The sequence below is a fragment of the Mycteria americana genome, chromosome 5 (assembly GCF_035582795.1).
Source record: "Mycteria americana isolate JAX WOST 10 ecotype Jacksonville Zoo and Gardens chromosome 5, USCA_MyAme_1.0, whole genome shotgun sequence".
NCBI lineage: Eukaryota > Metazoa > Chordata > Aves > Ciconiiformes > Ciconiidae > Mycteria > Mycteria americana.
Genome location: NC_134369.1, coordinates 19939582 through 19954355, shown reverse-complemented (window position 1 = coordinate 19954355; position 14774 = coordinate 19939582). Strand labels below are relative to the sequence as shown.

The window sequence follows — 14774 nt, the reverse complement described above, 5'->3', positions numbered from 1 at the left end:
TTTTGCTTTCAGCAATGGTTAGAATGACCACAAGGACTGGTCCTTGAAAGCAATAACTGATGGGGTGAGGGGCAAATCTGACAGAAGCAACAAAGGAAAAGGAACAATTCCCTTTCTGTAGTTCCCACAAACGGATACTCACCAGCTGAATTCAGTTTAATGGCAATAGTTTTATGAAGGTCAGTGTAATTATTCAAGCCTTTGTACCAAAGTGCAATGAAATTCTGAAAATTATTAAAGCAACTAATGTATGACATGGGAAAGAAGGGATAGACATGGTGGATTTGTTGGCAAACAAACATACTGCAAAACATTTTGTGTAACAGGAAAGCATTTCTTGAGACTATTTCCCCTTTAATGCTGATTTTACAGTAATTAGAAATCTCTTAAAAAATCATGACATCTTGAGATGGATAGAACTAATGAAGTCTGTGTTTTCACAGACTGGTGTTTTATAAATGTTAATTTTAAACCAAAATGTTTTCCAGATTTATTAACTCAGTGCACTTGTAAAGGGCTGTGCCTAGTGTGAACTCTGTGCTGTGTAATAACAGCTGAGCTCACATTACAGTGTTTCAGTCAGGATGCATCTAGAGACCATTACGGGCTCTCTTTCCTCTAGCTAACTATTTATTCACATAAAATTTGTATCTTCTCCCTACTAAAACTGTCTGAAATGGGCTAATAAGCTCTAAATTACAAGGCAGTAAGGGCAGACATATAGCTACACGTTTGCCATAATTGCATAAGTCTTTGTTAAGGCAAAAAGAAGACAGGGAGCAAGGATGAATATAGTAAAGCCTCAAAAGTCAGTCAAAGGAGGTTGACATAAAATAACCAGGGCATATGTACTGTATACTGGGCCACTTCAAATGACATATTTAGCAGTATAGTTACAAAACGAGAGAGTTCTGCATGGGCTAACTACTTGAATATTTACCCCAGTTCTCAAGCAGAATTTGCAGCCCATGCTTAGCTTGGTGCTGCCACAGCTATTCTGCTAGTAGTATTTAAGCCACCACTTAACAGGTAGTTTAAGTGTACCTGCATGACTTGCAGTTGCAGTATTGACTGGAATAGAGCCAGACAGGACTGATATACTTAGCCTTTAGGTGTCGCTGCTCTTAAGAGTAGAAATTAGTATAACATTTTGGCTAGCTCAAGAAAGATATTTTTTCTGAAACAGAAACTCCTACATAGTGACATCTTTTCAGCTTCAAAGGTAAATGAAAATTATTGTTAAGCATCAAAATCTGTTTGTAAGGCTATGAAAAAGTAGAGTTTTCTTCATGTAAGCCTACAGATGCAGAGAATCTGAGTTGAATATAAGACTAGTTGTGCACGACTGCCTGTAGTTGCACTTGGTCTACAAAATGGATCCAGGGAGAAACGGATATATGCGTGACTACCACATATTGTCATCTTGTCCTTCTAATAGATACTTACACAACTAAAAAGCACTCATGTAACAATGTATCCTGAAAACATGCAGAACAGACACTTGAGAGGTGACCTAACTGAGGTGTATGGCCACTATCAGAGATAGTATCAAGTATTATGTAGTTCTTTACCTATGAGAGAAAAATGTATCATTAACTTAAAGGCACTGAAGCTTGATAAATTGAAATAAGATGCAAGCTCTAAATCAGGAGGATTAACCATGGGAACAAACTACCCAAGGAAACAGTGAATTTGATAGTGTCAGATCAAGACTGAGTGCCTTTCTGGAATATAGGCTGTAGCTAAAAGCTAGATACTGGGCTCAATTCAGGGGAAAAAAAAAACCAGAACAGGTGAAACGAAATGGCTTGAAGTATACAGGAAAACAGATTAAATGACTGATTGATCTCCAGTAGCCCTAAACCCCATGATTCTACAGGTCATTATAACCCATTAAGTATACTAATCGCTTGCATTACAACTGAAATTCTCAGCATACTTTTGGTTAGGCAGACTAGGCCAGTTTTTATACCATTTGAATCTATTTGCAGCTGCTGAGATGAAATGCTCTGTGCAGTCCTGCCTCTTTGGCATGTTTAAGACAGTTTAACCTTGAAATATTTTCAACCTCAGGAGTAGATGTGGCACAGGACTGTGTTGCTCTGCATGTTCGTAGCCTTCATGAGAAACATGTGGCCCTGGGTTTGCCCAGAGGAGTGTGAATCGCCACATATAACTGAGAGCAACAGCGTCACACAACTAAGGGCAGGCTCACAAGCAGTATGTGACAAAGGATGGTTCTGCATATAGTAGCTTTTGGGTTTGCAAATGTTCAGAGTGACAAGTAGTGAAGTAGATCCCGTGCGCTGTTTTGGGGCCCCTTTTGAGCTGGAGGACTGAGGCACAGCCTCTGTCAGGCCACCCTGTGGAAAGCATGATCTTATGTACTGTACCATAGACAGTCTGTACTCCGCTCTCCACATTTTAGAAATAAGATCCTAGAGTAACAGACTGCTCAAAGTTTACTGATGAAGTGAAATTTTCTTGTCTCCTGATCTGCTGTCCCTCTCCTCCCTCAGAAGTTATGTCCTCTGAGGCACCAGCGAAGCCCGATATTTCTCCTTCAGAAATCATAAAACTTCTCGATAATTAGGGGCATGGGGAGAGGAAGGGATTAGTCCGTCCCTGAGCAGGGAGCATGCAGTGGATTCACCCGCGGATCCAGCAGTTGGAGCAGCCCTGCCGACCCCTCACGGGGAAGGGCCGCCTGCCCGCCACACCTCATGTCGGCCTGGGCCCGTTTGCCCTCTGATAGCGGTGACTGGTAATCGCGTCCCAGCAGCAGCACCGCCGATCTCCGGCGCCCAGCCTCCAAGCAGCCACCCCTCCCAGACCGCAGGATCGCCTGCGCTCCTGCGGGGATACCCGGGGCACGGCGCGAGGAGTCGGGGGAGACGCCAGGCACCCTGCCCGCCGCGGCGGCGGAGGGGAGGCCCCGCGCAGCCCGCAGCGCCCCCGCCTGCGCGCAGCAGGTGGCGCCAGAGCCTCGCACGCCCGCCGCTTGCGGGGGCGCGAGAGCCGTCCCGGCGCCTGCGCGCTGCAGAGGCGGCGGCGGTGGCAGCGGCCTGAAGAGCCCCGCGGGGAGAGCGGGCGGTGGTGGTAGTTGTGGTGGTTTGGCGTGTCGCTGGGCGACCGTGATCGCGCGCCACGATGCCTGCGGTGTCGAAGGGCGATGGCATGCGGGGCTTGGCCGTCTTCATCTCCGATATCCGGAACTGTGAGTGGCGGCTGAGGCGTGGTGGGGTTGGGGCCTGGGCTGGGCCGGCCGTTGCCCGGTGGGGCCGGGGCTTCTTTCCCTCAATCCCCTCCCCAGTGCTTTGCTCTTCCCCCTGTCCCCCGCAGCGGGCTGCTCGGAGCGCTCCTGCCTCACGAAATGGCGGCGCGCCCTGGGGGGCGGCAGGGGAGGAGGCGGCGTGGCGGGGGGGGCAGCCTAAGGCTTTCGACTGTGGGTTTGGGTTGGTTTGTGCGTTTTAGGTGGGTTGGTTGGGGTATTTCCCTCCCTCCCCTTCCCCCCCCAGCGCCGTTGCGGAGGGGCGCTGTGTGTTGTGGTCGCTGCCCCAGCGGAAAGGGGTGCGGAGAGGTTGGTGCCCGCCGTCGTTGTTGTTTATAAGGCGCTGAAGCGAAGCTGGCGTGTATTCGGGGTGCGGGTGGGTTTGTGGTGGGCCAGAGAGAGGCGTCTCTGGTCTCCTTCCAAATCCGTGAACGGCTTTCAATTCAAAACGTCATTGTTGGAAAGCAGGCCTCTGTAAGGGTGCCTGCGAGCAGGGCCTTGTGTGGGTATGCTTGGGCTTGGCTTAAATTCGCTTTAAAATTCTGCTTCGACAGAAATCAGCTCTTAGGATCTGTGTAATTAAAAATGGGATGACGAGGGGTGCGAGTGAGTGTCCCCCTGAGGGAAGAGGGGGGAGCATGCCTGTGAGCGTGCAGGGCAGAGAGGAGGAGTGCAAATCTGCTGCTGCTTGGTGTGTGGGGGGAAAGGTGTGTGTCTGGGGGCAGCTTTCAGCTGTTCAGCTTTCCCTTTTGACTGAGAATTGCATGTGATAGCGGTTTAATATTAATCTGAGTTAGAGATCTAAGGGTATGATGTGGCAGGAATTGCTTGGGGAAGGGCTAAGGTCACTGTGGTTGGTGTGATGAAACAGCTCTATTTTGTCCACCTATGTGTCTCTAGATTACTTGAGGCTACTTTAAAAGCAATGGCAGTAAGGTCTCCTCTCTAACAGATGAAAGTGGATTTGGAGAAATTTTTTAATGCAAATTATGATGATTTAACTAGGTTTGTATTGGGATGACCACACTGGCTTGAAAAACTCTTCATGTTGACAATTTCTAATACAAAAAGCTGGGGAGAAGATTATACCGGTAAAATGAGACTGTTTAAATGCAGAGTTTCCTTAAACTAAATTCAGGTGATTTGGACTTCTAGCCATGTAAACAGGGGCTTTGTATGTAAAATTCAAGGTCGTTAATCTTCCTTACAGCAGAAGCTATTTGTATGTTTTTTTCAGAACAGAGTTGCAAGTCCTTAAGTTTCTTCACACTTCACTCTTGTATGTGTAGAAGGATGATTATAAAATGTATTGTGTATCAGTTCAAGGTTATGTGAATGCTCTTGTACTTTGTCTGGTTGGCCCAACTATTTACTGAAAATTTTCTAGTGCCCTGGTATTCAATGCAAGCTGCATGTGTAACACAGGTTCACCTGGTGTCATAGCATTTAAGACTTGTTGTTGTATCTACCCACTTTTTTTTTCATTATTGTTCTTATTCGTTTAGCTAGAAGTAGTATGATTCTATTCCTCAATGTCTCTTCTATCTTGCAGTTGGTTAACACATTTGTCCACTCTTGTTTTCAGTGGAATTTAGTAGAAGGGAATACAAGAGAAACATTCAAGCTCTTAGGTTCTTAACCTATGTTTAAAGATGTGGAGTAACAAGATTTAAGGTAGTAGGATAGAACAAATTAACTACTGATTAGGATAGAACAAATTAACTACTGATTTCCCCACAAGCTTCCCAGTGTGTAGGCAGTGTGGGAACTCTGATGGAACAACCACCTCTTTGTCCAGATTGGACAACAAACCTCTCATGTTCTCATTGTCTGCAAGAGTGACAAAGATGTAACTGGCTTGTGAAACAAATAATATGTTAACACTTTCACTGTTTAAACAAATACTGATATTTCTCAAATGTTTTGTCCCTGTCCAGACAGCTGTTTGGGAGCTGTAATTCTGTATCTTTCTCATCTTCATAATGAAGTAACTACATCTTCCAAATAGCTGCAAAAGAGCTGATAGTTACCACTAGTAGGTGATCTATGCAGTGTGCAAATAGCTGTCTAATGGCATTTGAGCCTTTTCCTTTAAGGGAGCTCCAGGTGTTGCCAGCTAACCATGGGCTGGTGTATGCTGACTAAGATTCCCCAAAATACTTGAGTACTCTCTAGAGATTCTGTGCTTTGCAGGCACTGGTATTGGCTGAAGTTCCATCTTTCCCTCTTCAGAGTGGGGAGCTAGATGTTTGTCAAGAACAAAAAGTAGCAGCTGTTGAGGTGAACAGAATCTTTTGACTTGTCAAAAATTGTTTGTTCAAAAAAAATCTAAGAGAATGTTCCTGCTCTGAGGTGGGAGGGAAGCTAGACACCAAGCGCAGCTCTTAACCTCTGTTTCTAGCGTTAAAGTTGGACTAAATATCTGGCAGTTGTACTGATGTGCAAAATGCCTGCTGGCATTCTGAATTTCAGTCTTAATTTTGGCATGGTTGGACTCATTTATCTCTTTGTAATACTACCAGAAGGGCCTGACATTTTTGGTTTACTCATAATCTGGAAGGGTTGTAGGCAATGTTGAAACATGGTGTGTGTGTCTTGTCTGAAAGATTTTGTGCAGATAAGGAATCTACATTATAGATATTGCTGAAAAATGAAAATGCAGTTGTTGTGTGCTGAATGTGCTCAGGTGGATGCACATCATGTGACTTCAAGGTAATAAAATAACCAAACTTCAGGGGGATACTTAAGTAAATTTAGACTGTCTACCTTTAGAAATGCTTAATCTTCTTGCATCAAGTCTTATTTCTGGGGCATTTGTACCTACAATGTCTGCAGCACTAAATAATGCATCATCTTCTTACAAGTTTATTATATTACTGATTTGGGAGTGATGCTTGTCTTGCCTATCTATTTTTACCAGTCTGTTACAGGCTTCAGAAAAGTCTTACTTGATAGCAATTTTCAGTGCTTACAACTGTAGTTGATTGTGAGTGAACGAACAGCTCACACTGCTGGTCTGTCTTTAATAGTTAAAAGGTCGGTTGCCACTTCTGTGTCAGTAAGGCCTATTTTTGGCACTTGGGTTATCTATTAAACTTCCTGATCTGTGTGTTAAATGCTGCTTCTATGCCACGTATGACTTTGAATATAAGAATTACTTTCTATGTGACTTTAAAAACTCTACTTAATACACTAATTTCTCAAAAGTCTGTAAAGCTCTTCATAAAAAAAAAAGTCAGCATACTACTTATAGCAGCAATTGTAAAATATTTTAAGGGGCAAAAGTGCCTCAATGCTTTGATCTAGTCTCTGTGAAACTGTAATATTGAGTGACTTTTTCACAGCGAAATGTTCTTTATTCATACCAATATTAAGTGAATTTTCAAAATCCAATAGTATAAGAAAATGAATTATCCTGCAGTTCCTGATAGCTCTCCAGAATTTTGTTTCAGGGCAGCTTCTGGTTGGTGGCCCTGTATTTTGCATATAGAGGGCCCTAGTGCAGATGGCAGGGGAAAAAGAGTTATTTTCTTAAAAATTCTAAGTGCCTGACAACTTGCCAGTAGATGTATGAGCTTTTCTAGAAACTCGCTCAGTTGAATTGTTTTATAGTATATATGAAATAGCTTTCTAGCTTATCTTTTGTAGACACCAGAGAAGAGACGAGAAAGCTGAAGTACTTGGTTACAATAGCCCAGTTAATTAGCACTTAGTTAACATGGTCCATCGAGAAAATAGCAAGGCGTGGCTATGCCATAAAATAGATTGTGGTGGTAGTGGAGCTGGAAAGCTGAATCCTGTGGCTTGGTGAAGTGCCATCCAGACTTAGCAGTTCAGGTCAGGAAGAGTCCTTGTCACTGCTTGGATGAAGTGCCTGATGAACTAAAACCCAACAAGATCCACATGTATTATAAGCGTATGGACTCCTGCAAGAAATACTTAAATAGTATGTTAAGTCTTTTTTTGTGTATGCACTGCAGAGCTGCTGAAGTGATTTGGCTTATGCAAGATGTTGGTTTATAAATTCTCCAGCTGTCTTGGCTGACAGATACATCAGCAGGAGTCTGTTTTCATTTTTTGAGAATAGCTTTATGCTTACCTGGTGATGAAGTACTTTTAAGTCATTTGTCACTCAACCTATTCTGTTGCAATAACAGTATTATCTGCTATTCACCCTGAAAACTAGGAAAGCTTGCTCTTCTCCTTTCTTTTAAAGGTGGCAGTGTAGAAATAGTTTCTATTACAATATTAAGTGTACTACTAGTAACCCCCTTCTCCACTGTAAAATCAGGACATCATCTGCTCTTGGGTTGATGAAATGGGTCTACACAGAGGCAAAAGCTGCTTTTGCCACAGGCTTGGAGGACGAGACAGTTCTTCATTTCCCTCACTACTTTAGATAACTGTCTCACCTTTTCAGTGTCACCTTAGAATTTGGACAGAGGGAGGAAGGATTCCTTTAGTTTGTTCTCCAAATGTTTCTGTATATGTTCTGTTCCAAGATACTGTTCCTTTCTCCTCAAGCTATATTTTTTCCCTAATTAAAACCCAACAGATATATTAAAGGTTTATCTCTTCTCATGGAACTTAATGCTAATGCATTAATGTATTCCTCTTTGTATTGGACAGCAAGTGTCCAGAGGCTGAAGCCTCTTGAAGTCTGACTTCAGTAGCTTTGCTTCACTGAACTGGGACTGGTGCATCGGTCACGGATAAGCAAGTGGGGATTAAAAAAGGCTGGTTCATGAAATTCATCATATGGTGATCACCCTTTTGAGTGGGTGGTAGATAATGGAGTGCATTACGTGTGTGTGTGGGAGGGGCATGCACATGAATTAAATGACCACGTGGGTATGTATAGAGTTATTTGTTCTCTGTGAGAACAGCCACACAGTGAAACAAACTTCACATAGGGTGAGTTGGGCACATACAGCTTGTTTTAGTCATGTATGTCAGAAATAGGACTTTCAGTGTGTAGGCTAAAGCTACTGCATTGCTCCTTTTATTTGCATTGGGTATAGTTTTAAAGTGGGGCTTGAGTTACTTCTGTAGACAGTCAATGACTTTTCTTTATCTGTATTCTTAGATTACTTATCTCTTTGAAGAAATCTGAAGGCAAGGCATCTTGATTTGCTTTCCTATTTCTCTTGCAAGGCAATGGCCACTCATCTAATATGGACAGTTTCTGGCCTGAAAAAACCCGAAGAGCATGCTGCTTAGAGCTATAATAAGCACTAAGTCTTGCATCGCTTGCTACTATTTGCAGGAGAGTGATTTAAGGAAAACACAATTAGCATGAGATTAATCTGAGGAGGATGTGTAAAACAGAACGAGTGTTCTGACCATAGCCTCTCTGTCTTAGCTTTCTTCTGGTCATTTCATGGAACTCTGACATACAAGGTTTATTTGGGGTTGGTTTGTTTTTCACACTTGTTGCATTTGTGCATGTTTGGCTGAGAAGAGAGGAGAGTAGGCAAAGATGATAGATAATAGATGAGAGGTAGTAAAGAGCTAGAATCTTTCATGTGACATCCAACCTCTCCATTAGAGACACTGGAAAATATAACATCTGCTGAATTTGAAATCCTTTGGATAAAGGCTGCCCATCAGGACTGGTAAGAGGAAGTTAAGAACTATTGCAGAGACTATTACATATCTGCATCAATTAATGCAGAGCTCATAGGATTTTTTTAGGGCCCCTGAGATAGTAGTTTAGAAGTGATATTAAACTAGGAGACTTTGGATAAGCCTCAAACTGTTCTTCTATTATTTGAATGTGAACTAAGGTAGAAGAGAGTCCACAGTGACTTGTAGTAAATCAATGCAAATACTGCCTTGCCCTATTTAAGGGAGTGTAACTGTACAGTGTGAAAATACTGTTCAAGGAAATGTCTACTTAAATGCTGCTCAGTCAAGGAAGGAGGCAGAGCTGCTTTATGTAGTAGCCCAACCTTGCACTTTTGGTTTTGTATATCATCTTAGCTTAAAGTGTCTCTTTTGATAGGAGTCAATGTCATTTTGTCAACTACATTTCCAAACAGATGTTTTATATGTCATAAAGTCACTCAGATATGAGCTTCCAATAAGCTTTCTGTTTATTTGGGGAAGGATCTGGTATTAAGTTAGACCCTGTTACCTAGGTGGTACTCAAACTCTTTCACAGTCTGAGCTGTAGTGTTTTCTTTAACTTGTGGTGCCTAGTTAGAAAAAACCATGCATGGTAGGCACCTAGAATTACTAAACTTGTATTAAATTGCTGCAGTTAGAGTATCTGAATTGTGATAGGATTTGGAAGCCGCCATGTGCTCTTTTGCATTTATTTCCCTTATGAGGACAAGGAGTTAATGGATTACTGGATTATAGTAAAGCCTGTGACTCCCTACTGTTTCATGATAAGTGTTGTTATAAGAGCAAATCTCTAGCAGCATACTGGAGGAAGAAGTAACTTCTGTGGATAGTAGTTCACTTACTATGCAGAATATTAGAAAATGTACACTACAGAGTTCTTAATGTGATCAGTAGGTCACTGATCTCTTTGCCTGTGGTACTGGATATCTAATCACAACAGGAGGTCCCAAGGCGCAGCAATCTTCAACTGCCTTTGTGCCATTCATGATCTTCAACATGACAGACAAGCACTTCTTTCTTCTGATCAAACATATCTTGTGAAAGGACAGCATGCACTCATGTTTTTGATCATAACAGGATGTTAATACATCGTTAAGCAAAAAGCTTCTTGTTCTACAGCCTTGAACTGGTCAATTTGTGAACAAAACTGAAGCTATACTAACATCTTGTGAAGGTTTAGTATTTTCTAGTAGTCTCTTTTGATTAGTTTCACAGTGAGTTTGTAAACAATAGCACCACTGTCCTCCTTCAGACATACTCAGGTGGATCTGGAACTTGCACCTCTATTGTAGTACTCTAGATAGTTTAGCCAAATGAAGGAATTTATGCAGGCAATGTGAGGGCAGGCATACAGCAAACAGACCATTCTAATGTATTGCTATGTGACCTGCCTCCCTTTTGGCCCTCTTCCCTGCTGTGCTAAATAACCAGCTGAGAGATTAGGGAGAGGTGGAGGATGGATTTGGTGTTTTACTTAATGAAGCTAGTGATCTGCATAGCAAATGGCTAATCTATACTCTAGAGCTGTAACATGAGTATCTGTCCTGCTGGCAGGTAAAAGTAGTGGTTTAACTTACTGATATGAGATGTAAGTACTATAAAGCTCTTTCACAAAGGCAAGAATGGATGCACTGATTACTTTTACATGAATATTTTCCTGTAAGTATTTGCACCATTTTTACTGTAGAGATGCTAGTGTTTGTTTTGATTTGCGCCCCCTTTTTCAACCAGTTTCTTTGTCCTCTGACAGCAAGGCTTAAGAATGCAGTGTAGTCTTAGCATCATGCTTGTAAGCTGTTTCAGCAATAGGAGAGGCAAGTGGGTAATTTGAGTGCTTTATGCCAACTAAAGTGTGTTTGGATGGTGAATGTGGTGAACTTGCTCTTTAGCTGGTCATGTATTCTGCTGTCTTCTGCTGGCATTATCACTTGTAGTAAAGCTGATAGGACTTACCCTTTGGATATTTAAACCAATTTTGTTTTTGACTGTTTGGCTCCCTAACTGACCTGCAGCAGTACAAGGTAGTAGCAGGAATGTGTATGCCAGTAGGAGAGCAGTGCTAAGGAACAGTCTGGAACTGTCTTTTAAGAAGTATAGCCTTGAATCAAACTGATTATGAAACTATATCAACGTATTTTGCTAAAGGGAGGCTAGTAGCAGTTTGACTGTGGTGTCTTTCCCACCTAACTCTCCAATCAGCTTAGATGTTCCTGATGTGGAGGCTAATGAAAACACAACAAAACAGAAAAAATCTTATGTTTGGAAAACAATGACTCGCAGCTCTCAAGGAAGACATCTAACAACATCTTTAAAATTGAGAATTTATCTTTTGTGTAAGAACTGTGTTCTTCCCAAATAGATGTTCATAGCCACTATGGAGTTCAGAGGAGAAGCTGCTGCTCTTAGCCTTGGTAATATTTGTGTTACTGCTCTACTAAACAGAAAACTAGAGTTGTCCTGTCTTTAAGGCCTGTTTGGTAATTGAATGTGAACAGAGGCATGTTCTGTTAGACAAATGGTAGTGCCACAAACAGTAAGCGACGCTACTACTTGCCTTCAAGAAGCTTGACAGAATGCTGGCAAGCTTTTTCTTATGCTAATAGAGCCCCCTACCCAACATGCTTTATAGTTCTTCACTATATATGTGCTAATAATGGCACATATATAATCACAGGATTGTCAGATGGTCACAGGGCAAATAAGGCTAAGAGGTAACACAGTGTAACAGTTCTGACCTGTGGATAACTTCAAAATAAATAAATTATTGGGTAGGCTCAATCACACTGGCTGCTGGCCATAAGCATATTGGAGCCAGATGAGTACTAGGAACATCTAAACTTTTGTGAAGCAATTTTTTTTTGCTTTAAATAGTCAATACACCTGTCTCTCGAACTTGCCTGCAGAAATCTACTTGGCTCAGGATTTGTGTGGACACTTGTATAGAACAAGGGCTTCTCTGTTCCTTTGGGAAATTAATGTGTCGACTTGGTTAGAAATATGCTGGACTCTAAATGGTTTGTATGAAAGCTAAGAACTTGTAGCAGTTCTAGTTAATCAGCACGGATGCACTTTGTGCCTCAAACTTGGCTTAGGCAGTCTACAGTTGGTATGCAAAGTTAATCCTGATGGAGCAGGTCACTGTCGAAGTAAGCCCCAAGCAGCCCACTAATTCCAACCTTGAAGCACTTGCTTAGTCTTGCAACCCTGCTGCCAAGTTAGTATTAAGGTATGTCAAATGTTCTCTTCAAATTAATGGACTCAACAAATCCCTTTCCTGTAACTTCTGTTTTCTCATTCTTCTGTAGATTGTAACGCAAAACTCCAAACTGAGATATGGAGTTGTTATTTATGCAGTACTGGAGCTCTGACTGTAGCCTGGATTACTAGGAGATTTAAGAATAGTAATTGGTTCTCTGAAGAGCTGGATTACTTTTTGATGTTCACTAGACTATCTTTGTTAAACAAGATGGTAATTAAAGATAATAGTGCACTGCAGACTAAATTTACCTTCCCTAATGAAGGCAGTAGGCAGCACAGTGGAGTCTGAAGCCTGGCAAACTGCCAAATATAAAGTAATCACTCTTAAGTGCCTTGGACAGTGCTGTGGCTGGGTGTCTGTTTGCTCAGGTACTCATCTTGGAGAAGACTAACAGCAGTATATACTAGGGCTGTAAGGCTGTAAACAATATATGTCTTTTATGCAAAATAGCCAGCCAAAACTTACTGGCTTGCAATCACCTCTTCTAATAACTTGTTATGGATATTTAATCTGTCTTGCTAAACTGGAAAAAGCCTGAATAAGTGAAAGTGAGAGGGATGTGGCCTGAACTGATGTGGAACATAATCTTCTTGTGCTCTGGCTTAAATACTGTCCTACCCATCAGTTTGTGTACATGACATGACCTTTATTGAGCCTCTTCAAGTTGAATAGCTTGGCTACAGCAAGTTTTGTTGGAATACAGCTCTGATAATTTCTTGAACTGGAAGCTGTGTAACAGCCTGGAAGTGAGGCAAAGCAATTGCCTTTGCAAGCTTTGAAATGTAAGCCTCTAGTTCTGCAACACAGCACTCCTTCAACTGTCATCAGTAGTGGTCTTGTCTTATCTTTTTTTAACCATCCTTAAGGTTACTTAAGTGTTTCTAGTGATGGTAAAAATCAAATATGCATGTAGAAATTCTTCAGTAAGTGTTACTATGGCTGAGTAATGTGATGAAAACTTCTCAGTTAATCAAACACATTTTCTTTAACAGCCCCTGCCCCACCCCCCCTTAGTGGGACAGATCTAGCTAAAAATTGGTCCTTGGGTTTTTATACTTTTATTCTCTTTTTCCTTGTAAATGGAAGAAACTGAAGTGACCTGCCACTGTGAGGTTTTGTTTTCCTTTGTCATACTCTAATGTAAACAATAAATGAAGTTTGAATAAGATTACTGTGCAGTATAACTTCTGGAGTTCAGAAAATTTGTTTTTAGATACTTCAGCTTTGTTTTAACAATGCTTAGGATAACTTGTGAGTTATGTGACTGTCCTCAGTGTGATTTAACACCCAATGTGCTAGAGCTGCTCTCTAAAACTGCAGTTTCAGGCACGTATAGACTAATCAGTAATAAGGAGACAACTTAAGACTTAATAATTCAACTTGATTTCCAATGTATGGCATTAAACTTTTATCACCAGCTTGTTGCTATGCTATTTGTTTGGTCAAGGTCTAGGTGAGATTATATACTACATTCAAAATAGAACAGCCTGAAGGAATTATTCAAAACAGGCTTTTGTTCATACGTTCTCAAAGTTCAAAACTTGCATAGAGTAAACCTTCAGATGTGAATTTGCTGTTTAATATGGGTGTTCCTGTCAACTCACCGCTACAGCTGTGTGCGCAGGGAGCGGGGTTTTGATTTTTGTGTTTCTGAGGCTGCAATCCATTTCTGCCAAAGGTGCTGACTTCACAAATTCCTGAAGTATTTTAGTCAGGCTTCCCTTAATGCTCTGTTGCTTGCTTAGGACACAAAGAACCCAGTTTCTAGTAGTAACTGATAATCTGCAAGCATAATGGGTAGATAATGCTGCTTGAAAGGTTTCCTGAGATGTTTTAGTGATGTAAAAAAAAAAGACAGCCTTGACTTCATCTTGGCTTAAGAAAAACTGGCTGAGATGTACTTACTCCTCTTCCTCCTTCCTCCCCCCATTTTTAACATTAGTGATTATTGCCATGTTTGTTGAGGTTAGAAAAACAATTGCTAATAATTCAAAGCAAATATTGCAATGCATTTTCCTTACAAACAGAACCTAAAGATGTAGAGCAAGGACCTAGCTTCCAAACTTAGGTTACTAAATATTCTACTCAGGTTAGCAATATCCCAGGTTGAGGTCAATGTTCTCTGCTCTGTTAATCTAAATGAAGTACAAAATCTCCAGACTCAGTGGTAACATTATAATGAGATGTGCTGTTCGCTTGGTAGAAGGGAAAATAAATTAATATTTTTAGAAATTAAGATTTTCATCTGGAGCAGATAAATTGCTGAAAATAAGGGAAATGTTTTCAAGTCTTTAAAAAGAGTGCTAATGTGATAGCTTAGCAAAATTGGAGTGGTGTTTATTTTCATAAACACTTGCACCCTTTTGGCATATGTTACTGTGGCCCTCTGTTCATAGAGTATGGACCCAGGGCAAAAGACTTGCTTCAGTCTAGTAGTGATTTCCTAATGCCAGCAAGTATCTTAGACATGAACACTTGAGTTTCTGCCATGTGTACAGGACAAATAATCTAATCTAATTAAGACAAATCTAAAATCTGTAGTAGAAGACATGTCAAGCCTTAGATTGTACGAGCTGCTGCATATTTATACAGTAAATAGTGTTACTGCTTTAAAAC

General features: G+C 41.3%; 1 protein-coding gene across 4 annotated transcripts in view; it reads left to right on the top strand.

Moving 5' to 3' along the window:
- The first annotated feature begins 3024 nt into the window (after nucleotides 1-3024).
- Nucleotides 3025-14774, top strand: part of AP2A2 (adaptor related protein complex 2 subunit alpha 2) — a 47022-nt gene continuing 35272 nt past the window's right edge. For 2 of the 4 annotated variants that reach the window (XM_075502358.1, XM_075502357.1), the window contains exon 1: nucleotides 3025-3217. In XM_075502358.1, coding sequence (XP_075358473.1) covers nucleotides 3151-3217 — 67 coding nt within the window. In that variant the 5' untranslated portion in view covers nucleotides 3025-3150. The remainder of the gene's footprint in view (nucleotides 3218-14774) is intronic. The other 2 variants (XM_075502360.1, XM_075502359.1) reach the window with 1 other exon arrangement.